Raw genomic sequence first — 16,531 nt, forward strand, 5'->3', positions numbered from 1 at the left:
CTCTCTCTCTCTCTCTCTTCTCTCTCTCTCTCTCTGTCTCCCTCCCCCTCTCTCTCTCTCTTTCTCTCTCTCTCTCTCTCTCTCTCTCTCTCTCTCTCTCTCGACGTCCATGAGGATCTTCGTCTGGGAGGAGACGTGCCGACATAATTTCCCCCATGCCTGATAGCCATCTGCTCCCTCGCTGGGTTTCTGTATCGTATGCGTCTCTGAAAGCATGATCAAGGCCCCCTTTGCGGCAATAACAGCTCACATTCCCCCCACAAAGACCCCCGATGACATGTCTGGAAAGAGGCATCACAGCCTCCCTGCACATCAGTCAGGACCGTTTTCATATAATCCTGTCTGATGATATACAGGTCTAATACAGTTTCACAAATCCAGATTGTTCTTTTGCAACTATTACTGGAAAAAATAAATAAATAACTGGTGTTATTTATTTGTGTTTTGTAAACATTCAGAGTTCGAATTCGACTAAATTCACACACTTACATGTCGGAACATTGTAGTTTCATTTAAGAACACATAAACATTTGTAAGAATACCAGTGAATCATAACATTGCAAGCAGAAATGCACCACAAGCCTGTAAAAGCGCATCATCCTCGTGTAAACTCACACATGAAAATCCTTTAATTCCACCCCTGGGAAAACTGGGAGGATACAACATAGCAGCGCGGCGCGTTTGGTGCGCGTGCGCGCCGGTCTCGGTCTTTGGGAAAGTTTCAGCGCAAGTTGAAAAAAAGACAGGACTCTCAACCAGCGGAGCGTTAGTGGTCGAGGTGATAACAGAGATGAATGAAAGCCATTAGAATGATCATATATTTATTGCAAAAAGATCAGCATTCATTTGTCTTTCATACGTGGTCGTGGATATCAAACCAAAACACAGCGAGAGAGACATATTCAAAAACTTCAGAGTTCACAGTAAGTAGACTAAATTGGCATGATGTATTGATTCTACTGGAAATGGCTGATTTTACTGGAGTTATCTCGGCAGGGCGAGTTGGAAAATTGGCTTTGTTGAAAACATTTCACGTAAAAAACGTTTCATATTGTTCGTTATTTAAGAGTATCCAAAAAGTTGATCGTTTTAAGAAATGTAGGCAATGTGTTTGTCAGACGTTAAACCCAAACCAAATAAATCAAATGTTGGTATTGAACTCTGATATGTTTTCTGTTCGCCAGTCGGAACTATTAGGCTACTTTAATTACAAATAGTTAGGACAATACCGTATGCAGAGTTTCATAAGCCAAAACTTGACAACAGTTAATGCGATCCATCCCTCCTATCCAGACATTTATTTAATGGTCGTATTAAACGGCGGATAATTAATTTGATTAATATTTAGTAGCGCGCCCCTGTGGTACTCGGTGGAATAACAACATGTTTCAACGCATTATTGAGATTGTAAACAACAAAGCCATACCATGATAACATCTAGGATAAACCTTGGGTGTCTTCTCAGGAGTCATCTCCTCCGTTCTTTGCAACGACTAATTTAACCCAAATCTTAAATCAGAGAAATAATTTATCAAGACAGTCAGCCTTGTGATCACCTGTACCCAGGCTACCCTCCCTCAAGCATTGTCTTAAGATGTCTTCAGTGAAGGCTCTAATTAGAAGGGAGAGGGACAGGCAGCGTGTGGTGGAGGTGTCTGTGCATAAGTTGGGCCGAAATAAAACAGGCTGGAACAAGCAGTATAGAAACTACAAAGTAAACTACCAGTACTTTCCCAAAGACTCCTTGAACTTCCCCCCGCCAGTTGAACCTGGGGATATGTTGTCATGTGGCTAAGCAAAGGGCTGTTATACTAATAAAAGGACGAGAGAGATTTGTGGCTCAAGAAGAATCCCTGGAATGGTCTCATCTGATAAAAATATGTTAGTGATGGGTTATGATGTCTGTTTCAAAGTCCTCAAACCTTCCATCTCAACACACCAATATCTGCTTGTGGTTTGTCATGTCATCCAGCGATAAGAGTTTTGCTCTACGTCACTTTCTAGGCAACAACGGTGGATGGACCTTTGAACTGGATTCTGGATAGTTCCGCGGACACGCTACATTAATCCGGCGACGGCGGCCAAAAGAGGAGGAGTTTGACTTTTGTTTTGCGGAGAGACCCTAGAGTCCGTGCCACACGTTCAGCAAAGGCCCCCCCCCCACCTCCTCCCTCCGGAAGCCCCAAATGCTCATTGGCCCGTCCATCGATGCCAGGGCGTCCTGCCTCGCCTCACATGGAAAGCCGACCACTATCCCGCCCGTCGCCGCCCCCCTCGTTACCAAGGAAGTGACAGCCATGGATACGCTGCCTCAGCCGGCCCAGGCACCACAGCCTCCCATCACGCCTCCAGCCTCAGCACCACCACCACCGCCGCCACCACCTCCGCCACCTCCGCCTCCTCCTCCTCTACCGCCACCTCCTCCCCCACCCGACTCCTCCTCCTCCTCTTCCTCCTCGGTGCTGGGCTGCATGGACAGCGTCCGGAGGAGCAGGCTGAGGAAGCTCAACTGGGAGCGGATCCCCAAGGAGAAGGTGGAGGGACGCAAGAGCGTGTGGAGCGGCGCGGCGGCCGAGGAGGACGAGTTCCCCATCGACCTCCACTCCCTGGACGAGCTGTTCGGCCAGAAGGACAGCAAGGCCCAGGACCGGGCCTCGGCCTGCAGGAAAGGGAGCCGCTCGTCCCTGCTGATGCTGAGGTCCCGGTCGCCCCAGGATATCGCTGCAGAGCAGGTCAGAGGACGGGTGGTTGGATTCTCTGGCTGTGAAATGCATGATTGTATTATTTTAAGAGGGTGATGTCAAAAAATAACACACAGACGGTCAACGGTCAGCGGCACCTGACACAATCATTCACAGCATTCTTTCATTTATTTATTCACACTACAGATCTCCTTACTGGACCCGAAGAGGAGCATGAATGTTGGGATCTTCCTGCGACAGTTTAAGATGTAAGATGTTTTCCCAAAACGGTTCTGTATTTCGTTTGTCCTCTGTGACACTTGTGAATGATGACCCCAGGTATTCGGTGCTCAGTAACTGTAACTGGGGGCCCCATGTGGTGCCTTCAGTCCTCCCAGCCCCCACCCAAACCCACACCCCCCTCGCATTGGTGGGGTCAGACCCCATCCATCAAACGTGCCATTAGCCGGAGAGCAGGAAACGGTGGTGTGAAGAAGCCTGCCCAGGGGAACGGCCCTTCACACTTGAGAATGACTGGCAGGAAGTGGTTTTCTGTCAAGAAGGTGTTGCTGGCTTTGAGTATTGGGGAGTGAAGCAGTACTGGCACAGTGGCTCGTTGATTGTGGGTGGGTGGGTGGGGGGGGGGGAGTGTGTCGAAGATGGCAGCTGTGTTGTGTATTCCTAGAATGATGGCGGGTGATGGGCTAGTCAGGAGGTAGTCATCCATCCCGGGGGTCAAAGTTAACACCTGCCGATACACGTTTGGAGACCCCCTGTTGCAATGTAAGAGACCCCCCCCCCCCCCGCTCCCCCCTCGACCCCTATTTAGCCTAGCCAAAATAGCATTCTATCTCTTTCTAACAATGCATTTTATGTTCCACATTTGGTATTTAGTCAGGCATGTTTTAAACATTCTCTGGGCTTCTATTTGGTATAAAGTCTTTCAGTCAATTTAAGAATTGGTTTGTTTGTTTTAGTTTTACTAGTAGCATCTAGTAGCTAGCACACTAATGTGGAAGACAGATGAAACAAATACTTTGTTTCCTGCTTTGTATTCTCTATAATGTATGGCGCTTGTGTTCCTCTTATTTCTTTAGTTTATTAAAGGAAACATTATTCAATTGAACAAAAATAACCCAAATTCGTAGTCGTTAAGAGCAGGAAGATAGAGGCTGCTGTACTTGTTTTCATGTCTCCACTTACACGGTGGTTCAGCAGTCCGAGTGTATTTTAATTGGAGACAGAGCGGCTCAAATGGAACTGTCAAGACTTGTGCGGAAACCTGTTATGTGAACAACCAAAAAAGGCCCTTTTTTCTTAACAAAAACACTTTTTGTCTTTCGTTAAACATATGGTCACAGCAGTCCAGATGTCTGCTTTCGAAATATGGGCGTAGTTATGATATGAATTGTTTGTACATCCACTATTTTTTCTTTGCATAAACCGACAGGCAGCGGCCCTAACAAAACCCAACTCCTAGAACTCAAAGTCCCTTCATTAAAGCCTTTTCAAGTGTCTGTCGTAATCAAAAGGACACATTATCTTTTTTCAGTGCTGTCTGTTGAGGTTTGTTAGCTCTTCCATTTGGCTCAGAGTCCTGAATAATACGCTGTGAGTGAAAGGGAGAACAAAAAATGCTGTTGAGGAGTATCACATACATAAGTTCCGGGATGCGTCTGTAAAGAAATAGATGATGTGTGGCAGAGGGGGGAGCGTGGAAGGGTGGAGAATAACAGCAACCATGTTGTGGTAGTTTGAGTTGGAGAAGTAGGGGAAGCGGGAATGGGGAAGGGGAGGGGGGGGGGGGGGGAGGGGGGGGGGGGGGGGTGTGTCGCAGAAAGGAAATAAAGCAGAGGTCAGGGGCAGGTTTTTCACTCTCCAGATTGACACCTTGACATCTAGGTCTCCAGACTTTGCATAATGTGCGTGCCAGTGATATTTGTTCAGTGCGTACGCCACAGCGCGTCGCCAGTGTGGCGTCGCACCTCGGCCGCCTGACAATCTCAGTCCGATAAGCAGGGGGGGGGGGATAAGCCCTGGTGTGTGATCAAAGCGGCGCCAAAAGCCAATGTCTCCCACCTCATTACACGTTGCTTTTGATCCGGGTCACAGTTTTTCACTTTGGCCTCCGAGCCACCCTCTCACAAAACCCCTATTGAAGCTTATCCCCTCTGTTCCTCGAATGCCATTTTTTTATCATTTGGCCCAATGTTTCCTTTTTCTTTGAGTTGACTCATTGTGGCCATGTGTCCACGGTGATGTCATCATAAAGATTGTGTTGTGGGGGTGTTATCCCTTCTCTTCCCTCTTCCGCTCAGGCCGGCGAAGGAGATAGTGGAGGACATCCGTTTGGGTGCGGGCGAGCACTACGGAGCTGAGAAGCTGGCAGAGTTCTGCAAACTTCTACCGGACAACGAAGAGGTAAAAAGGGGGAATGGGCTGAGGCAGTGATGACTTCCTTCCTTCCCAGTGTCCTCATCTCCCCACCCCCCTCATCTGGCTCTGGTTAGCCTGATCAGGGGTCTGCCATAACACCCCACGCCATCTGATGGAGAGCGTTACCTGACACGGGCCCGGGGGTTGACAGATATTGAAAGTGATCGTGAAACATGCCGGCCTTTAGTAGTACCACCGTACACCCCGCCCGGCAGCCCCCCCTCCCCCCTCTCTCTCTCTCTCACCATGCTTCTTTTAAAGGACTGTTTGTCTGTTTCGCAGGAGAACCGTCTGAGGCAATTCAAGGGGGAGCGCAGCAGGCTGGGAGAGCCTGACCTCTTCATGCTGCTGCTGGTGGAACTCCCCAGGTATAACCCCGCCCCCCCCCCCCTCAACTCTGACCTAAATGATGTCATCGCTTCTAACACGCCCAATGTTTTTCATGCTGCCTTTTTCTCTGTGTTGTGAGTGGTAGTTAGTCACCACAGACCGCCTCTGTGTGTGTCTCTCTCTGTCTCTATCGCTGTCTCTGTCTCATGCAGTTAAGGCAAGACTCACTGTTGTTCTCTCTCTTTGTGTTGACTCATAATGGTAAAGCGGATGATTGATCAGTGCTAACCCTTTCCTCTGTCACCACTTGCCCCCCCTCCTCTCGTGCTCCCTCCCTCTCTCTCTCACTCTCCCTCTCTCCCTGCTATATCTTTACATCCATCTCTCCATCTCCTGCCTCCCATCTAGTTTCCGCCTGCGTCTGGATGCCATCATCCTGCAGCAGGAGTTTGATCCGGCGGTGACCTCTCTGTGTGTGGCAGCCAGATGTCTTAGGGAGGCGGCAAGGGGTAAGCATACAGCAAGGAGCGAGGTCCTTTCTGTGCTAGGTCTAGGTGTGAAGCGAAGCCATTCACTCTGCAATGCGCTCCTGGGTTTAAGTTTGAGCTGAACCACATGGAATGTAGGGACCGCAAGAGGTTAAGTTAAACGGTACTTCATCAGTCCTAAATCCTGCATATTGCGACGGTTTTTTAAAGGTGTTCTATCGTGTGTGTGTGTGTGTGTGTGTTATGGATGACTATGCAGAAGGTTCAAAGTTCACACTTATAATAACCGTGAAGAGTGAAGGGATAATGCTGACTGCTCTCTGTTCTTCACTCTGCAGAACTATTGAGCTGTCCCGAGCTACACGCCATCCTTCGCTTGGTGCTGAAAGCGGGCAACTATATGAATGCGGTAAGTGCTTGAGTCCTTTGATCACTGCTCCTTTTGCATTACTCTCCCTGTGTACTATAACATAAGAACAAAAACAGTCCTTCATCTGTGCACAAAGACCGCAGCGGGCTAGTTGTTTGACTGCGCGCCGGTTTGAACTTGTTTCCTAAAAGATGACAAATGATGAAGTGGTTGCTGAGGGCTGACCTTCTGCTCTCACCGTTCAGGGTGGATACTCGGGGAACGCTGCTGGTTTTCGGATCTCTTCGCTACTGAAACTGGCCGACACCAGAGCCAACAAGCCGGGCATGAACCTGCTGCATTATGTGGCCATGGTGAGGCAAGGCGTTAAGCTGTATCAATAGGCCAGAGTGTGCTACTCAGCTAATGCTGCATGGAAGGAAAGTACTAGGAAAAACTATCCCAACACCGCGGTAGACTCTCAATCTTGTTAAAACAGATGGGATCAATTTTTTAGAAAGGGGTATTGGCGTGGACTAGAATTGTTTGGTTGGTTTTTATTCAAAATCGCTTCATATAAGTTAAAGTTTGAAGGGCAACTGAGTTGAGTGTGCTATACAAATATATATTGTTAAACACAACAAAAATAAACCAATATAATGTTTGTTTAGAAAAAGGAACAATACTGACCTTCAATAGCCTGCAGAATGCTGAAAATGGAATCTTCTTTATTAAAACCTGGCTGAATAAGCATTTGTTTCTGTCTCCACAGGAAGCTGTAAAAAAGGACCAGGGCTTGCTGTCGTTTCCCAGCCAACTAGGCCATGTCGGCCCTGCCTCCAGGTCAGTGAAATCTTAAAACATGAATTCTCAGCAAAGATGATGGGATAAGGCTGGGAGTGAGTGGGGATGGGGGGTGGGGGGGGCAGCATTCAGTCTCCATTTAGTAACCACAATCCCCCCCAGAAATGACAGGGAAACACTGCATATCTATGTAACAGGAATAGAAAGGGTAGGAAGTGTTTGGACATGGTAAGCTCGCTGAGTAAAAAGCGGGTCACGACGGCAGCGATTACCCACATAATAGAGTTTGGGGGCTATTGTTTCTGTGTTTGGAACAAGTTCTCCTGTTACCAATGCAACACTATGACCTCAACTTGCTAAAACATTGAAAGTATGTTCCGGATAAAACCGGCAAGTATTTTGAAACAATGGGACCCAGTCTACCAACAATGCAATTTAAGCAATGCCAAGATTGTACGCATAATCTAACGTTGAATGTCCTTTTAACGTAGGTTATGTGAGGAGTCTGTTTACGAGGACTTATCAAAGTTGCAAAGCAGAGTTGTGTCCCTCAAGGTCAACATACAGACGGAGCCGGAACTTGCGGAGCAGACACAACCCTTCCTAGAGGTAACACACACACACACACACACACACACACACACACACACACACACACACACACACACACACACACACACACACACACACACACACACACACACACACACACACACACACACACACACACACACACACACACACAATGAAAACTGACGTTATCTTGATAAAAATCAAAGCCAAAGTTGAAGAAAAGGGTAGAGATGGTTAAAACAATTGGGAAAAAATTATGGAATTATTTTTGTTCTGTTCTGTTTCCAGATGGCTGATGACCGCCTAAAGGAGGCTGACGATGAGCTAGAGGGCATGAGGATGTCGAGTCAGGCCCTGGTGGAGTTCTTCTGCGAGGATGAAGGAACATTCAAGTTGGAGGAGGCCTGTAAGGTCTTCAGCTCATTCTGCCAACGGTTCCAAAGAGCAGTCCAGGTCAGACCTCGTGCTTCATATGAAGGCTTCTTCATTATCCTTTTCAGTGCTTGGTGAAACTTTGATTGAACCCTTACTTTGGGCTAATTTCAGATTATTTCTCCACTGTCTTTGTTTACCAGGAGAACGCAGACCGAGAAGTGAAGGAGCAGAAACGTCAGGAGAGGGAACGCGAGCTGGTTGAGAAGCGTCGCTCAATCGCCGTGTGCTCGGGACCGGAGCTGGGCCTCAGCCTGGCCCGGGAATCCCAGGGTGGGGACGGCCAGGACGACCTGGAGAGGATGCTCGAGAAGGGTTTGAACCACTCCTGGAGCAGACGGAGCTTGAGGAGCTCCGATCTCCGCAGGTATTCCCACCACCTTCAACCCAGCACCAATCATCTCCTGAACCCGCCCACCTTCAACGCCTTCCCAGAGTTGGGGACCAGCCCGACTTCAACAGGTGAGCGGCAGGGCAGCGCGTCTGGCCATCGGACACCCTCTGGGCTCGGCGGCTCCGCAGAGTCAAACAGCACGCAGGAAACTGTTGGAGGGGGACCAACCCTGTCTGGCTGTTATCAAGCAGGAAACCATAACATGGAAACTTTCCAGGGCTCAAATGTTGAGAAGATAAAGCCATCGACGCATGATGTTGCGTTCAAGGTCACACAACAAAATCCGGACAGCATTTCCTACGTTTCACAGTTTCACTACGAGAAGAAAATGTCACCAGCGCCTGAACGTTCAAATAAAGTGAGTAAAATCTCGCACGGACTAATGGACTCGGAGACCAATGTATCGGCGTTCACTTCGTGTTTAAACTCTCCTGCTGCTGCAACCACTTCCACCCCTCCCCGCAGTGTTAAAAGCCAGATTTCTACTGCGAGACATAGGTTTGGCATGCCTGTGACTGACTCTGCTTGTCCTACTCCCCCTAAAACAAAGGCTAAAGACTCTTCAGACACAGAATCCTCACAGAACTCTGTTCACATCACTGGAATACAAACTCTTGGTGCTAGAAAGCCTGGCCATTCGACGTACCACCTCAGCGAGAGCCGGTCCCAACCCTCTGCACACGATCACGATGCCTTACAGTCACAAATGCTGTTTTCGCCTGGAATGGAGCTCACTAAACAGATGGTGACCGAAACGGCCTCGACACCGGGGAAAGGGAACTGGATATCCTCCGGTCTACCCGAGGCACACAATTACCCCCCCGGCTCCCACAGCTCTGCGAGCAACGTCGAGAGGCCTTACCCGTGTGTGGGCGAGACACTGGAGTGCCACACACTGGTGAAAGGCTTGCGGTCTTACAACACTCTGTCTTCTCCGACCTCCCCTCTCCCGCGGCCCACACCCAGCCCGTGCTCCAAGTGGCGGAAGGAGAGAGAGGATCTACAAGAGCTGAACGCCCCGGGGTCTCCGACTACTAAAGGGGAGGCACAAGCGACAAAGACCCCCGTTCGTAGTGGCGTGGGTGCCAAAAGGGGGCTTGTGTCGCGCAGTGCAACGCCTGCCAACGGCAGTGGGATTCCCAGGGTGCACTCTAAAACAGAGCCCTCCGGTCGGGTTGCATCTCCCGCCGATCAAACGGCCTCAACTCGGCCGACGCGCCTGGCTAATCCTCTAAGCTTGTCCACGGGCGCGTCGCCTATCGCTCGCTCCTCCGCTGCTCAAACGGATGTAAGACGAAGCCACAGCGCGAGGGAACGGGTACAGCACAGAACCGATCCGCAGGCTAAATCTCTCCTGACCCGTAGGACTTCAGGCAGGTCTTTACCGGAGAAGGCCGGTACCACCAACAACAACAATAACAACAACAACAACAACAACAACAACAACAGCACAGCCTTCGTTAGAGGCACCCCTCTCCGGGTGTCTAAACGGCTGGCCCCAAACTCTGAGTCTCAAGGGCGTTCCCAGCATCGCGCAGTCCATAGCCCCACCTCCTCCGCCACGGCCAAGACCCTCCGCACTGCTGTTATATCGGCGGCCAGGAACAAGGCCGCGAAGGACACGGGCACAGATGTGTCGCCTGTTTCAGACGGCAAAGTCCCAGCCGCCACACGCATCCCCGGTCCCAAAGTGGCTCGTTCCTCGACACCTCAGCGACTATGGAAGTGAAAGGATGAGTAATGATGGTAATGGATGACCCGGGTCACTGGTTCTATGTTTCTTTGTACTTTTGTAGTTCATGATGTCCTGCTCCACCGGTAGATAGGGCTCACTATAGAAAAAAAAAAGAGAAACTATGGTACAACTTGCTTTTCTCCCATTGCAACAACTTGAGGCTGAAGTAGTGTTGGGTAAACTTTCATAAGGAAATCATGCTTGATTGTAAGTATAGGTCATGTAAGACAATCAGATTAGATCTGAAGATCACTGTTTCAACCACTATTTCTGTTACACACTTTTGTTCTGTCAATGTTATTTTTTAAGAAAATTCTCTTGTCTTTAAATTCTACCTCTATACATATCCAATACTGTCCAGTGCTGGCATTAGGACATCTCATCCAAACCCACTGCCATATCTTCCCTATAGAGTTGAAGTTCCTTCAAGTTGCCTTACGTGAACTTTGGTTTCAAACCGAGTGTAATTAAAATCTAGCTATTTCAAGTCTCAAGGGTGTAAATTAATCAAATAAATGTATGTAATCTGTGCATTGATTCCTTCCATGGTTTACCATTTGAATGCATGGTATTATTGCTTGAAAGCATCAGACTATTATTACCCAGATATCTAGAGGCTCTCGATTGGCTCATTTTGGTCCAATCAGGTGCATATTGAACTTCAAAGACATGGACACACTCCTCATCATCACTCTTAAGCACTTTACAAATGTTAAAGGAGGCCATGTAGAAAAGATTAATGTATTTTTCTGATTTGATCAAAATATCTCCAGACTTAATTTAATAGTATGGTATTAACTAGTGAAATCCCATGTGTAAAGTAAAAAACGATGAAATAAAGACTGTAATCAAGATAGTTTTTGTTATTATTGATGACCCCCATGATGAAGGTGACTTAATTGTTTATTAAAAATCTTTTTTTTATGTATATTTTTGTATGTCTATAGTGTGTGTGTGTGTGTGTGTGTGTGTGTGTGTGTGTGTGTGTGTGTGTGTGTGTGTGTGTGTGTGTGTGTGTGTGTGTGTGTGTGTGTGTGTGTGTGTGTGTGTGTGTGTGTGTGTGTGTGTGTGTGTGTGTGTGTGTATGTGTATGTATGCATATATATATGTATATGTATGTATGTATGTGTATGTATATGTATATGTATATATATATATGTATATATATATGTTTGTAAGCACTTTACATGAGCATATATAGTGTGAGTATGTTTATGTATGTATACGAATGAATGAATTAGCCCTCTACGTGAGTACGGTAAGAATATGGAGGTATTTGTCTTTCCCACATGAAGCATTGACCAACGCCAACTTTGGTGAGAGAACGCCCTGCGCCAACATCCCTGACTGCTGCTCCAGCACCCTTTTCATCCTGCTGACTTCTTGCACTGGGTCTCTTGACAAAGTCACCCCCCACCCATGGTCCTAACAGTTGTCATGGAGATGTTACTGGGGAATGTACTCTCAGAATGGTGGGGCGCAAGGGGATGTGGGTGTCGGGTCCCGGTGGGAAATCTCTTTTTATAGGCCTAAGTGACGCCAGTGAGGCCCTTGAGAAAAGGCAATAAACGAGTGCGTCTTTGTCCTCATGAGTGTCCGCTTGTCGGTCAGCATTGGCCTCTGAACCTGCTGGAGAGTGAAGAAGTGACATCATCAATGGAACCACCCAGGGTCCAACTAAACTATTGTAAAGCCATGATTCTCTAAGCTGCTATTTTTCTTGCATCGTAAATCAAAATGTATTGAATGTGGGTGAATAATGAAGTAAGTGTATTGATCAAGTGTATTGGGTTAGTAAAAAGGGAAGTAAAAGGGAAGAAAAAAATTAAATTAAGATGGCCAATTTTGATGCGAATGTGCGCATGCTAACAGCGACACCAAGTGGAATATTGCAGGGAGAACAAACAAAAGAACAATGAATCAAATAAGAAAAGGGAAAACATTACGAACCCATTACAAAGTTCATCAATATATACATCTATGCACTAAATAAATATTATTTAACTGATTCTGATTCGATTAAGTGGTCAATGAGTCCAAGGGTGACGCGAGATAGGTAACTTTTAAACAATAAAAGTTTATACATATAATTTTTTTTTTATACATACAGAGTTAATAATACACATTTTTATATACAAAAAAAACAACTGCTGGTCGCTGTAGTTGTTTCATAGAGACATTACAACGATAATATGATTACAAACAACTAATCACCCCCATCTAGTGTTGGAGTCCTATTATTATTCAAAACTACAAATACCAAATGAACTGGTTGGGCGCACGTAGAGGTGACGTAATGGGCATCTCCCCGGATGCGGCTGTGATTGACTGTTCGAGGCAGAAAGAGCTCGAAAGCTAAGTGGCGGTAAGTTATTAAACACTTCAAGATAAAGACCGTCAATATACACTGAGTGTCCATGATTTTAACGATTGATCTTACGGAATGATTGTTGGACTGGCTTGAGCGAACGAGGAGACAATGTTACATTTCGCCCCTGAACAAAGTTAAACTTGTTTTCTAACGAGCCTAGCTTGCTGGTTAACCACCGAGCTAAGCTAGCTAGTTCCTTAGCTAGATGTTTATCATCGCCAGCAAATGAAGGGAACGCCTTGTATCGTGTCTGTGAAAAGCTCTCCATGAGGGTTTTCGTCCTTCCCGTATAAGCCTCTACTATTATCGAGTTATTCAGTAAACTAACCGGCTGCTGAACCCTAACTCTATAGTTCGTTGTGTTAGCATGGATTAGCCTGTCTGCTAAATCGAGACAAAAACTACTCTCGGCGACATATTTCGGGAGAGTTATCCAAGGTTAATGTGACCAGGGAGGGATGCACAGCTCATAATTAATCTATCGCGTTGAGGACGCTTGAAGAGTAACCTAACGTATCCATTCTCCTCTCTCCTGCGGTCCCCAGGTGCTGCAGCCCCCGCGGTCCTAAGGTAGGATGCAGACCATCAAGTGCGTGGTTGTGGGCGACGGGGCGGTCGGTAAAACCTGCCTGCTCATCTCTTATACCACCAACGCCTTCCCGGAGGAGTACATCCCCACCGTGTTCGATAACTACAGTGCCCAGATGAGTGTGGACGGGCGCACGGTCAGCCTTAACCTCTGGGACACTGCCGGCCAGGAGGAGTACGACCGCCTGCGCACCCTCTCCTATCCGCAGACCAACGTCTTCATCATCTGCTTCTCCATCGGCAGCCCCTCCTCCCACGCCAACGTCCGGCACAAGTGGCACCCGGAGGTGTCCCACCACTGCCCCAATGTGCCCATCCTACTGGTGGGCACCAAGAGAGACCTGCGGGGTGACACAGAGACGCTGAAGAAGCTGAAGGAGCAGGGCCTGGCCCCCACCACGCAGCACCAGGGCAACGCACTCGCCAAGCAGATCGGCGCCGTCAAGTACATGGAGTGCTCCGCGCTGCTTCAGGAGGGCGTGCGGGAGGTGTTCGCCGAGGCCGTGCGGGCCGTGTTGTATCCCGTCACGAAAAAGAATACCAAGAAGTGCGTGTTGTTGTAATTGTGCTCGGACGCCCGGACTTGGTACTGTGTGTTAACGTTGGATGCCGGGGAGAACAAAAAGTTGCAGTTGCAAGCGGAAGACGGACGGAGGGAGGGAGGGGTGGGTGGGTGGTCATCTGGCTTCCTCTGGCCCACCTCAACAAGCATAGACTTTTGATTTGCAGCCTTTTGCGCTGCTCCTCTTCCTCGTTCATCTCCCAGAGGATCTCATTCCATTGCCGTCGTCATCACCAAAGGGACTATGCCAGAACGGGGTTGTTGGGGCTACAGAGTAGATCTCCTCTCTTCCGTGGAGTTTTGTATTTTAGATATGCTTATTGACACCTTTTTATTCCGGTTTTGCAGCTGATCTAGATTTAATATTGCTGTGCCCTATAAAATCTCATACTGGTCGAATTTTGTCTCGAGCCATAATGGTAAGCACAAAAAAAATAACAAGACCTGCCTTCATATTCCCTGGTAGAGTTGATAATGTCTACCTCATACTCAAACCATTTGGTGCATCTCAAACTCTTAAGCCTTTCACCGCCTAGATTCTGGTGGTTATTAAAAAAACAAAAACAAGAATTGATTGATCTAACAACCACTGATTTTAATCCGTTGATTGCATAACAGATTTCCTTGTGCCCCTCTTAAATTGCAAGCCCCCCCTCATCCATAATCTCTTGGGGGTTGGTGCTGTGCTGACAGTGGGGTGTCTGGGCTTTCTGAGGACGAGCCCTACCATCTGCTGACCCAGAGATGGAGGTAGAGCCAGATAACCTTTCTGAGTGAAGCAGAACCCTAGAACCAACGGTTTGCCTGTGCCACTGTATAAGCCATGCAGGTCTGACAAATTAATCACTAGTGGAGTTCAATTCTCTCTGCTTTATTTTCATACAGAAACACTTCCGGAATTTCCAATCCGGTCAGATTTGTCTTTTTTTTTTTTCTACTTTTTTTTTTTTGCCCTTTTTGAAGGGCTATTAAAACCACTCCCTTGTTCAGGATTGGGTGAAGTGACTGTTTTGGCAAATTATATGGAAACGCCTCTGATCTATATCGATTAAATGCCCACCCCACTACGGTCACAGCCAAAGTTACAAATCGTTATAACATACCTTTGTATTGAGTGAAGAATGCTTGTGTTTTGTAATTAACACTCGATGGAACTGACCCATTTTCCAGTGGCAGTTGGATTATTGCCTTGCATATTTCGAAAATCTGTATTTTTTTAAATAACCCCATGTATGTTTATTTTTATATTGCTTGTATTGCCAACATTGGCCTCAACCAGCTTGTGCCAGGCGAAAGCCGGTGTAGTCGGATAAACATATTTTTGATCTCAGAGAAAGCATTGTCATAATTGCCTTTGCTGTTTGTGGACGTTTCTTACATCCGGCATTCGGCTATGACCTATACAGGGCCTTTTGTATCTAATCAGGTGTCTTATCAAACCAAAGACTAGCAGTGTTTCTCTCTGTGACCCCATTTTTTTAGGCCATTTGTTTTCATTTTCGTTTTTTCTTCTCTCACGGCACAGAGTGACACAACAGCAATATGCAAATGAGAGCATGATCCAAGTCAGAAGAACGGGTTGATGAGTTTTATTTCCTGCCGCCAAAGCCACCGCTCTCACCTCAATGTGTGACAACGGGTGCGAAGTCGTCGAGGCTTCAGGGGAAATGGAAAGCCTTCTGCTCAGAGCGAGCTCTCTGTCGGATGTACACGAGTGGAGATAAGCCAAGTCTTTGAAGCATCACAGTACCTTAACTGACAACTATCAACACGTTAGGCCGGCTTTTATTGGAAAGGGCCTGCCCTACCAAGTGTCATTCTATTCTATACTTTTTTTGAAAATGCTTTTTAAAAAGGAATCAAATAACCGGTTGCTTGTCGCTACCCACATTTATTGGTAATAACTGTAAGCCTTTTTATTGTATCGGTTTCCAGTTTTTATATGAAAGTCGACACCGTGGCCTTGGTACCCTGTACTCCGTATCATTGGGAGGCCGTAAGACGAGTTGGGGGGGATGGTATCATTGAGCAGCAGTGAAGGGGGGTTTGTCCGTGGAGAAATTAGTCTATATTGTACACCATAACGGGTAGACTGCAGAGAAGGGTCAATATAATTTCAAGCGTCCAACCGGCACGGCTGCATTTGGGGCCGTGGCCCAGTTTGTCACTCAACGATGTGGTGGATCACACACCTAGTGGGGGTTTTCTTTCTCTTTGGCCCGGAGCTGTTTGTACGCTTCCGTGTGCGTGGTACTACACTTTTACACTGGGAACTTGATCTTGTAGAAATCTTTTTGTAATTGTTTTATATATAACTAAAGCATATTTGTATAAATGAACTAACAGTGAGATGATTTTAAATTATGCCAAATAAAAATGGTAGTTAAACCCACTATTTCTTCCAGAGTGAGTTTTTTCTAGGTCTGTCTAGTTTCAAACACATTTGAACTAGGCACACTCAATGGGTACAATATTCCAAACCTAGGTTTGTCATTTGGATATGGTGCGAAGTTGAATGTAAGTATGCACTTCCATGTATCACCACTAGATGGGCACAGAACTCTTTTCCAACTCAACATTATCTAGCAGGGGGAATATTCTGCAGTTTTCTTCCGCCATACATTCTGAGGTAATGGTCTGTGACCATTCCACGTTCAGGCTATCATTCAATTTAAAAGACATCCCTTATCTGTTAAATTGGCTTTGGCTGCATGCTAACCCATTATGCTGATAACTCTGAAAAATCCCTGCAACCTTTGTGGGAGGTCATTCTGGAACATGACTGATG

The 16,531-nt window shown here is 47.0% G+C and overlaps 2 protein-coding genes across 2 annotated transcripts; both read left to right on the forward strand.

Annotated features, from left to right (window-relative positions):
• Positions 1–695: 695 nt before the first annotated feature.
• fhdc2 (FH2 domain containing 2) lies at positions 696–11,076 on the forward strand. Its single transcript, XM_060062876.1, has 12 exons — positions 696–923; positions 2,005–2,732; positions 2,889–2,950; positions 5,000–5,102; positions 5,400–5,485; positions 5,856–5,956; positions 6,274–6,344; positions 6,551–6,658; positions 7,057–7,127; positions 7,580–7,697; positions 7,950–8,114; positions 8,237–11,076. Exons 2-12 carry the CDS (start codon positions 2,187–2,189, stop codon positions 10,214–10,216), a joined length of 3,411 nt encoding a protein of 1,136 aa, XP_059918859.1. The 5' UTR covers positions 696–923; positions 2,005–2,186; the 3' UTR covers positions 10,217–11,076.
• A 1,400-nt stretch (positions 11,077–12,476) lies between these two features.
• Positions 12,477–16,135, forward strand: rhogd (ras homolog gene family, member Gd). Its single transcript, XM_060062877.1, has 2 exons — positions 12,477–12,587; positions 13,139–16,135. The coding sequence occupies exon 2, from the start codon at positions 13,169–13,171 to the stop codon at positions 13,742–13,744; it is 576 nt and encodes a 191-aa protein (XP_059918860.1). The 5' UTR covers positions 12,477–12,587; positions 13,139–13,168; the 3' UTR covers positions 13,745–16,135.
• The last annotated feature ends 396 nt before the right edge of the window (positions 16,136–16,531 follow it).

The sequence above is a fragment of the Gadus macrocephalus genome, chromosome 10, assembly GCF_031168955.1.
Source record: "Gadus macrocephalus chromosome 10, ASM3116895v1".
Lineage (NCBI taxonomy): Eukaryota > Metazoa > Chordata > Actinopteri > Gadiformes > Gadidae > Gadus > Gadus macrocephalus.